Raw genomic sequence first — 10,400 nt, forward strand, 5'->3', positions numbered from 1 at the left:
TTCTAATTTCCTATGCCTGTTTAGTATGAAGGTGAATAATAACAGGAAGGAAGAAAATATTAGAGTAAAAGAAAAACCTTAAATGACATATATTCTTCCCAAGTCAATTAGAATATTTACTGAGCATCTGCTATGCAGAAAAATAAATATAGCTCTTTTGGAAAAATATATGAAAACAATTTAAAAAGTACAAACTTATAAAGCTAAGGTTTTACTATAGATAAGTTTTTTAAAAATGTTATAGTATCTATTTCCTGATTTCTAGCATGACATAATTTTAAGTGTATTTCAAGAAACGAACACTCCTTAGAGACCATTTTGTCGATTCTACTTTTATCTTAACATACGTAAAATCAGCTTATAATGGCACTGAATACAAAAGACAAACACTATTGCACTCAGAAAACACTTCATCAGAAGCATTGCACAGGATAGACTTGATAGGAAACGTACACATTTAGAGTCCAATAAGACTATTATTATTCCAAGTTTAAACAACACAGAGGTTTTCCTGATAGGAGTTTGCCACATCACATATTGCACGTTTTCCAATACTTTTATCTGTTTCACAAATATTCCTCATATTTGTTTCTGTCCGTATCTCTATAAAATGCTACATGTAAAATTCTTAAGACAGTGAATTATGGACCATTGAAAAAGATGAGTTACACAGAAGAAGTGAAAACAACAACAACAATATAAATACATGATCACCCACTCTTGGTGGGAAAATGACAAAGTAACCTGGCAAACTTCTCTAAAAAGAGAGAAATATTACAAAGCTTAGTTTCATAAGCATTTGTCCACTTACACATGTTCTCTGATTTAAAAAAAAAATGCATTTAGACTAAATGTCCGTGCTACCAGTTAAAATTTCTTATGATTACATTCGGTTTTTAATACCACCATCTAACATGTTCAAATAGTGCAAATACATGAAGCACACTCAGTTTTGGTAGTCATTCAACAATAAATAATAACTCTAAGCCTAGCTATTTCATTATTTCTAAATTCTAAAAAATATAAAGTGCATCCATAAGGTTTATAGTTGTTTTTCTCATTCTTGGATGTAATGATAAGTCAACCTGTGACTTTTTCAGCTCATGGCAGGAATGTTCCACAATGCAGATATTCCCGGAATTTCTCTTCTTTTTTTCCCCATAGTCTTGTTTGGAAGAAGGTTTCCAAAGTAAGGCAAAGTTTTTTTTACAAAGTCTTTGTGGAAAATTTCTGACCGTAGAGCAGCATTGATCAACACAAATTTCCTTGAGTTCTGTGTTTTAATAGTCTAAAAGCGAACATGTTTCCTCATTGTTTAGTGGGTTTGCTACATATCGAGGATAAATTCTTTCCACATGCTGTGCTGCTGACCCCTGTACTATTCAGAAATGCACAGTTCTCAGATCCTGTGAGGTTGAACCTGTCAAAAAAGAAAGAAACTTAGAATTATTTTCAGTTCATCCTTTCTATTCAGTTATATGAGAATGAACTTTGCGAGGGTAGCCTCTGATTTTTTTTGCTTGGTGGAAGCTCGTGAAACATGTCAGCTGGTCAAGTGACCATAAACTAATCTATAGAGACAGTAGACAAGAATTGAAAGAAAGGGTCTGTGGAAGGAAGATAAAAAGCTAAGAGCAAAGAGTTCCATTTATCTGGTTGGCATGCCACCAGAGGAGTGACTCTTGGTTGTTTCTCAGTTAAACCCCTGGAGAAACAATCCCCAGGAAGTATACACATTCAACAATCATGCATACAGTTTTAGAGGATTGATGGCCTCTAAGCCAATCTGTATGTAAGGAACCATAGGATACATATTGAGAATGCCCTTCCTAGAAATTTTAATTTATTTTCCATATTAGTAATTATCATAAAACTATTTAGAAGGCTAGAAATTTATCCAGTTCTGAGTTTTCAGAGGGCAAAGGTTAACACTAACTATATAAAATGTCCTTCAAACTTCAAAACGTACATCAATTATAGGTAATAAAATTAAAGTCAACATTTTCCATACTGGGGCAAGTTTTCTGTCAGGTTCACAGAAGCTTCTAATTTGCTATCAGAAATATTGTGCTTTATCCCTGTGGGGATGACGACTGAGAAAGAGTAAAGGGGAATTATTTTCTAAAAAGTCAGCTTATCAGGAATATATATACATATATATATATATATGGGATTGGCAATATTGGATTTTTCTTTTTGCATCATTGTAGTTATTTCCGGAATATGTCTGAATCTGTTATTCACACAAAAATTTGCTGAGATAAGATTACTAGAAGCATTTATTGTATGACTTCCAAGTGGATAAAAAGGAAAAATGGCAACATTAAAACCCTTCTTTAAAGAATTCAAAAGAGTATAAGCATACAAACCAGACTGATAAAGCTCTGTTCATACAGGGCACAACCATCATACACAACAGTTCTTTGAAAGGCAAATGGCTTCCCTGAGCTGCCATTCTGGGAAAGATAAAGAGACATCTTGAAACTTACCAGTTGTTAAATTCTTTGCCATTGGACCATTTCCATGTCTGACCATCTTCAGTCTTCAGCCCAATCCAATGATTCGTTGTACCCACATATTGTTTTAAAAAGCTCTTGAAGAAAGCACAAAGGAGGTGTGTGTTACCCTCTGGGTAAGTATATAATTAATCTTATTTTTCAGAAGCTGCAATTTAAGGCATGATAGCTAAGCTGATCACTTATTAGCTCTATTTAGGACAAGCTCATTTGGATTTTTGGCCTTTGACGTGAAGTAATCAGAGCAAATTTACAAGATTAAATTGAACCCTGATTGCGATCTCAGACTGATCATACGGCTTTCTGTGACTAAATTATCCTACTAGGGAGATAGACACAATGTCTTCACTTAGCAGGAAACAAAGAAATCACAGATTATCTATATTAAAACACAGCAATATTTTATGAAATTTTTTTTGGAATACTATCTTACCATGTCCTTTTCAGAATCAATGAACGCAAGAGTAGCACCTTGTTCATAACAAAAGTTTTGGGCCAGCGTCCAGCCCTTCTTTTCAGTGGAAATAAAGTAGCATTTCCTCTGGTATCCAATCCAATCATCTGAGCATGAAGAAACATGGCTATTTGATGGCAATGGGGATATATATTGGCCTGGACAATTGTATTGGCCCACTGTGAACAGGAAAGTGATTTGTTTTAGTAACAAATAAAGTAAATACCCACAGTATGTGACAATGTTAAGGATGAGAGACAAGGAACGAATTCTGAGAAGAGCAAGAAGAAGGCAGGTTATCTGTCTTATCTAATCTCACTTTATCTAATCTCCTGTTGTGCAATCATTATTGTCAGGGCATAAGAAATAAGAGGGTGTCTTTTGGGCCATAATCTCAGAAGGGGGTAGGAAAATAGAAAAATCTTGCAAGTAGTCTTTGGATTAGAAAAGGTAAAGGGCATTATAAATTACAATGCGGTCAATATGACACTATATTGGGAGATGAAGGATAGAATAATATGCAGGGAAGTAATTCAGAATATGGAAAGATCTCTGGCTGAAGATGTTTCATAAAGTTGTGAAATTTCATGTTTGTAAAGACACAAATGTATCTTGGTATTGCTATATGTTTTGAATACCATATCATGGTTGACTCTTTGGGAGATTCTAGATATATTTAAAATTATCCATAATCACCATTCTGTGGCCTTGGAGATAAAAGACAAGAGATTGATCAATTCCTGATTAATCTATGGCTTATTTTTTTTTCTATCAACAATGAATGTGAAGCCCACATTTTTTCCTAACTAAATGTCTAATTATTAAGAATCTAAATCAGTCCCTTTCATTTGAGATTTTCAAATATGCTCAAATATAATTTTCTCCCACAATAATTTATAAAACATAGACACCTTTAACACTTGTAAAGAAGCTCTAGAACTCAGAAAGCACTGCACTGATCATCTAAGGAATATGGAGTTATATTTAGTATTCTTTAAGAAATCAGCCATGTCTGGGGCGCCTGGGCGGCACAGCGGTTAAGCGTCTGCCTTCGGCTCAGGGCGTGATCCTGGTGTTCTGGGATCGAGCCCCACATCAGGCTCCTCCACTATGAGCCTGCTTCTTCCTCTCCCACTCCCCCTCTTTGTGTTCCCTCTCTCGCTGGCTGTCTCTATCTCTGTCGAATAAATAAATAAAATCTTAAAAAAAAAAAAAAGAAATCAGCCATGTCTAATAATTGGGATGATTCTAAGTTAATCAGAATTTCTCATTAATTAGACCAGGTAATCCTTGTTGATTTCAGCTGGACATGAATGCTCAATGAATTCATGAAGTACAGACCCACCTGATATGGCGATGAGAGCTATAATTAAAACAGTGATGAGGACCACATTCACAACAGCACATGGGATAGGAACTTGAAGGGACCCTTCATTCTGTGCTGCAAAATGAGGGCTGGCGGCATTATCTGAAGAGAGAAAGCTGATGATGAATTCAGGCAGACTGTAGAACTAAGAAAGGGACTTTCAATATTCTCCTGAGGTATTTACATTTTAATGCCTCCTTCTGTTCTTATATGAATTTTATAAGTTAATTTCCCCCCAATTTTGAGTGAATTAGGATGGCGAAACAATTCAGGAAGAATAATAAGATCATAAAATATCCCCCCAATCTATGCACTTAGTAGCTACAAAAATTCTAAGTATATCATAATTTTATTGTTTGAATCACAAAAACATTTATTAAATCTCTGGTTATCCTAGACGACATATAAAAGGGACATCCTAAATCCCTTAACGTCTCTGTAGTTACTGTTTAAGAGAGATGACATAAATGTAATAGATGTGGATAATGAATAAAAAATACTGAATTGATACATAAACAGCTACAACTAGCTTGATTGAAAATTAAAAAAAAGATTAATGGTACTCTTGGTGAAGTTGGTACAGATGTGAAGCCATTGAAATTTTCATATATTACTCATAGGAGAGTAAGATGGAAAAATAATTTGGAAAACTCTTTTTTTATACAATTAAATATACACCCACCCTATGATCCAGCAATTTGACTTATACAAAACAAGAATGTTCATAACAGCTTTATTCTTAAGAGCCAAGTCTTAGAAATAACCCACATATCCATCAACAAGAATAAGGATAAACAAATTATGGTATATCCAAATATTATTCAGCAATTTAAAAAAACCTGGTAATGCAACAAAATGCATGAATCTCAAAAAAAAAGTTGAGTAAAGAAAATGCAGCTCAACTATGTACAGTATCTTTCCATTTATATGACATTCAAGAATTGCTGAACTATAAGTGAAATAAGTCAGACTAAGATAAATACCATATGATTTCACTCCCATGTGGAATTTAAAGACAAAACAAATGAAGGAACAAACAAAAAGCAGAATCAGACCTATAAATACAGAGAACAAAATGATGGTTGGCAGAGGGGAGGAGAATGGGGGTGTGGGTAAGATGGGTGAAGGGGGATGGAAGATACAGGCTTCCAGGTATGGGATGAGTAAGTCATGGGGATGAAAGGCACTGCAAAGGGAGTATTGTCAATGATACTGTAGTAGTGTTGTATGGTGACAGATGGTAGCTACACTTGTGGTGAGCTCATAACATAAAGGGATGTGGCCTTACTACGTGGTACACCTGAAAATAATGTAACAATACATGTTAACTATACTTAAAAAAAAAAAGAATAGTTGAACTAAAAAGAATAGTTGAACTAAACTATGGTGATAGTAATCAGAAAAGTGATTGCTTTTATGTATGTAGGAAAAGTAGTTTGACCAGAAAGAAACACAGGGGAGCTTTCTAGGGTGATAGAAAATTTCAAATCTTGATTGGAGTTTTTGTTATAATTCATTAAACTGCATAATTGTGATTTGTGCATCCGCTGTATGTAAAATATACCTCAATTCAAAATGACATGTGAATGAAGAGTCAAATGTTTGAATTTTTCAAGAGGAGTTAAAATTGTAGAAGAAATATAATAATATTAACAAATGTTAGGCAGAAGTTGATTATTCATTTACCTTCCATATAATGCTGAAACAAAGTAAAAATTTGATTTCACCAATAACAAATATTTTTGTGGAATATGAATATGATGTGAGTGATGATTTTTAGTTTAAAAAAAACTAGAAGAAGATCTGTTTTAGAATATAAATGAATAATTGAGGAAGAAGTGAAGGCAATTTTGTGCCTAGAGCTTGAATTTGATTTTTGCTAGGATGAGCTGTTGGGATTTTTAAAATTTGGCTTCACAAGAAATATATATTTCCCTATTATGGTCTCAAAACCTGAAATGTAAAATGGCCACTTGCACGATATTAGAGTTTACCATGTAAAATAGCCTCAAATGCAAACATATCCTGTTTTTCAATGTGTATGACTTCCATAATTAAAAAGTTGTAAACAGAGGACATATCTTGAAATTTTTGTATTTCGTTTCCTTGAAACATTTCTCTAAAGTCACACTGAGCAAAGAGATGTGCTTTCTTTCATTGTTTACTGGTTGCCAACATCAGCTTTTGCTGTTGGGGATTGTTTTTCCCAGCGTAGGTCTGCATTCAGATTTTGCAAGAGAAGCCTTTACTGAGCTCCTGTCTAGTTCTATTTCTCACAGCTTCTCAAAGCAAATCTTCCTTTTTTCAGCAGTTAGATCACCGGAAGCAACCCTTGGTAGGTAGGGTAACAAGTTCAGAGCTGTCTGTCTAGTTTCACTTCTCCCCATGTAAGAGTCAATCATGCCGCTTAGACTTAATGAAGCAAGAGTTCTGGTTCCTTAGCAAACACTGACTCGTCCAGATAGCTCATGGACTCAGAGCCTAGCTCCGTCTATTGGCTTATCCAGTATGCAAACTGTGGAGATGGTTCTCAGACTGTACATTTGTTTTCCATTCGTGAGGGCTGTTGTTACTCACAGTTTGATTTATCACCTAGGTGACAAAACACTCCCCCAACAGCATACTTCCGCTCTGATTATGGGCCTTGTTCATTAATGAAGAAACTGAAAATAAATCCACGATGATATATTGAGACATCCAAAGGTGATGCCCAAGGATTGTTCATACTAATAAAGCAACCACGAGGGCAGCATAAACTAAACATTTAACAGAAAATTGGGTGAACTCAGAAAAAGCTGAGGATTCCTGAAATAGGTCCTTCTTCTTTCCCCTATGCTCTCTACTTATTGAGTAGTTTTATTATTATATACATTTCTTCTTTTCAGTAGCTCAATGGGGCCATAGAAGTGTGATTACCTAGCCACCAGAAATCTGTAAGGCTTACAGTTGTTATCTGCACTTGATTTTGTGCTCTTCGGTGAAAGATGGGTTTATCAGAAGTGACTGGTGTCTTTTTAACATAAACCAGTCTAATAGACATGGACTCAGAAAACAGTCTCTTTCTCCAGATTGTTCAGCTCTGCTGTTCATAACACACCTTTTTTTTTTTGCTGGATAACTTTGCTTATAAGTAAACTGTCTCTCCCACATGCTAGTGTTTTGGGGCACACCTCATTAATTAGAGAAGAAGAGGGATAAATGGAAAAAATCAAGAAAACCTCACAGAAACACATTATAGGAAAAACAATGGGAGCATTCTAGTAATAGGAAATAGAATAGGTTCTGCGGGCAGAATAGATGAATAGAAAAGAGGAAAAGGTAAATAGCTAAGATGATCATATTTTGATGGATTTTGATGAAAGACAAAAGGAAGAACCGTGTATGATGCACGTAGAATTTGAAGCCCGTGATTGAAAGGGGAAACAGAATGATGAAATGAAGAGTTCCATGAAGAGGACAGAAGCAGAAGTTTGTATTTTCAAGAATTTTTCATGACGTTCTCGTAAGAAATTACCTCCAGACCTGGTAACTGCTCAGATATGTATATAGCTATTCTTTCAAAGATTGGAAACCCTCATTCCCAGCAACTGGAGGATGCTGTCATGAGAACAGAAGCTGAAGCAAACAGAAAGCGTACAAAGACACAAGGTGAAGACAATAAAGAATGTAACTAGTTACGGGAAAAACAGAATTGCTGTAAAGAGAGGCATTGCTTCCTGAAGCAGGTACCGATGGATACAGAAAAATGGTGGTGAATGCGCTGGGCCAGTGCAGGGAGTTTTCTAGTTAAGTCTGAAGAACTGATATGATATACACTGAAACAAAAAACAGATCTTTAACAAACTTCAGAAATCCACCTTTGTGGTTTCCTCTCAAGTCTCAGGTATCCTGTCTTCTCACGGATAGAGAAATATTTACTTGTTCCCATTTTCTCCTTTACCTGGACTGAAGTAAAACGTAATCCAGTGTCTCTAAAGACAAAGGCTCATTTTTTAAAATGCTGCTAATATCAAAAGATAGAGGGATACATGATAGATAAGTAGATAGGTGATAGATGATTGATAGATAGATGATAGATGATAGATAGATGATAGATGATAGATGGATAGATGATAGATAGATGATAGATGATAGATGGATAGATGATAGATAGATGATAGATAGATAGATGGTAGATAGATAGATAGATGATAGATAGATGGTAGATAGATAGATAGATAGATAGATGATAGATGTTGATAGATAGATAGATAGATAGATAGATAGATAGATAGATAGATGATAGATAGATGGTAGATAGATAGATAGATAGATAGATAGATAGATAGGTAGATAGATAGATAATAGATAGATAGATAGATGATAGACAGACAGGTAGATAGATGTGTGTGGGGGAGAGAGATGATGGGTAGATGTGTGTGAAAGACAGACAGACAGAGTTTTGTTACCAATGTATAACAAAGGTCTACTTACTTTGTTGCCCACCCTCTGGATGCAAGGAGCTGTTCTCTGTTATGGGAAAATCTTCAGCACTCATCTTTGTTCTGGTCAAGATTCCTTGGTTAATCCCAGGTCAAGCCAATCTATAGCAAAAGTCTTTGCCGAAGCTCTTGTTCAGTCTCTGGGTCTGTGAGATACCTCAGCGTTTATATTCAGTTGTATTGTCTCCACCCCCTTCCTCCTGCCTCCTAACCACTCAACTTCATCAGTTCTCTTTAATTTATGCTCCAGCGACCCAGACAATTTACAATGTGTTATTGTGGTGAGCTGTGGGTTTTCCCTGTTGTCTGAAATGTGCTTTCTCACAACTGTAGGTGTAGCATGAAGAGACAAGCGGGATTTTCCCAGAATCTGAGACATCCTTCTTCAAATTTGTGAAAAACACAAATAACTTAGGAGATGGCATATTTAAGTAAAGAATGAAAAGTTAAGGATTCCTAACTTCGAGGTGGAAATAATTTGGAGAGTAATATTTCCCGTGGAACCTCATTCACTTATTTAATTAATAGCTAATATGTATTCAGCATGCACTTTGAACCTGACGCTGTTTGGAGCTAGAGGATTTATTGTTAAATAAGAATTTTAAGATCTCTGTCCACATGGATCTCTCTCCACTCTGGAAGAATTTTACTTAGGAAGCTATGAATTGGCTGTCAGAAGGGTATCGTTCATGTCTTCCCTGGGGACTAGTTCTTTTAAGGTATCATTTAGTACGTACTTGCTTTAAGGAAATAGAAACCTTGTGGTCTGGAACTTCCTTTGTATGTTCTAAAATTGTTTATCTTAAATTATCTGTTTCATTTATGTCCTGTTAATTTTTTGGTCATATTTTACTTTCATTTAGATTGCCCTAATTTCTCCTAATATCTTATTCTTCTCTAAATTTCCCCTGTTTTAGATTATTTTCCTGTATCTCTGAGGTGTCAGACATTTGGAGTATGATTATTGTAAAAAATATATTGTCACGGTATCAATACCATCCCGATGAGCTATGAAGGCAGAATGTCTGTGTATGGTGATTTAAGGAGGGGATCAAAATACCACTCTGGTTATCAATCTTGCTGCCAGAATTTTTATCATTAATACCACCTCTTTAAAGACTATGTGTTTTCAGAATAAAGCCTTGGTGGAAGTATTATGCCTTGGTGGGCTGGGAATTATCATCTACTGTAGCTTAGTTGGGCCATTTTATTTATTTGTTAACCTAAGACATGAAGAGGTACATGTTGGTCTTAAGGGCTCTCTTTGCTTCCACTCCATTCTTTCAGTCAATTTCCTACTATGTTTTCCACATAACAGCAAGAAGAAGGGTCGTTTTACAATTAAGTCATACCACTTCGGTGAGATGTTCATCTCTTCTTCCCTCTTACCCTCAAAGGCTTCTTATCAAAATTACTGTAAAATCCAAAGGCCTTCTTATAGTTGAGAAGGTCCATGATCTGGCCCTGGCTACCTCTCCTGCCATTGTCCCTATTAGTCACTGTCTTCTCCAGCTGTAACCTCTGCTAAACCACAAAAATGTCAAGCATACCCCCACTACAGAATCTTTGTATTTTCTCTAAAA

At 35.5% G+C, this 10,400-nt stretch overlaps 1 protein-coding gene across 1 annotated transcript; it reads right to left on the bottom strand.

Moving 5' to 3' along the window:
* Positions 1 to 228: 228 nt before the first annotated feature.
* CD69 (CD69 molecule) lies at positions 229 to 8,984 on the bottom strand. The gene is made up of 5 exons (XM_045781335.2): positions 8,810 to 8,984; positions 4,316 to 4,438; positions 2,950 to 3,149; positions 2,490 to 2,593; positions 229 to 1,420 (listed from the first exon to the last, which is right to left on the bottom strand). The coding sequence occupies exons 1-5, from the start codon at positions 8,871 to 8,873 to the stop codon at positions 1,309 to 1,311; spliced, it is 603 nt and encodes a 200-aa protein (XP_045637291.1). The 5' UTR covers positions 8,874 to 8,984; the 3' UTR covers positions 229 to 1,308.
* Positions 8,985 to 10,400: the final 1,416 nt, after the last annotated feature.

The sequence above is a fragment of the Ursus americanus genome, chromosome 25, assembly GCF_024610735.1.
Source record: "Ursus americanus isolate L20-20 chromosome 25, mUrsAme1.1.p, whole genome shotgun sequence".
Taxonomy (NCBI): Eukaryota; Metazoa; Chordata; class Mammalia; order Carnivora; family Ursidae; genus Ursus; species Ursus americanus.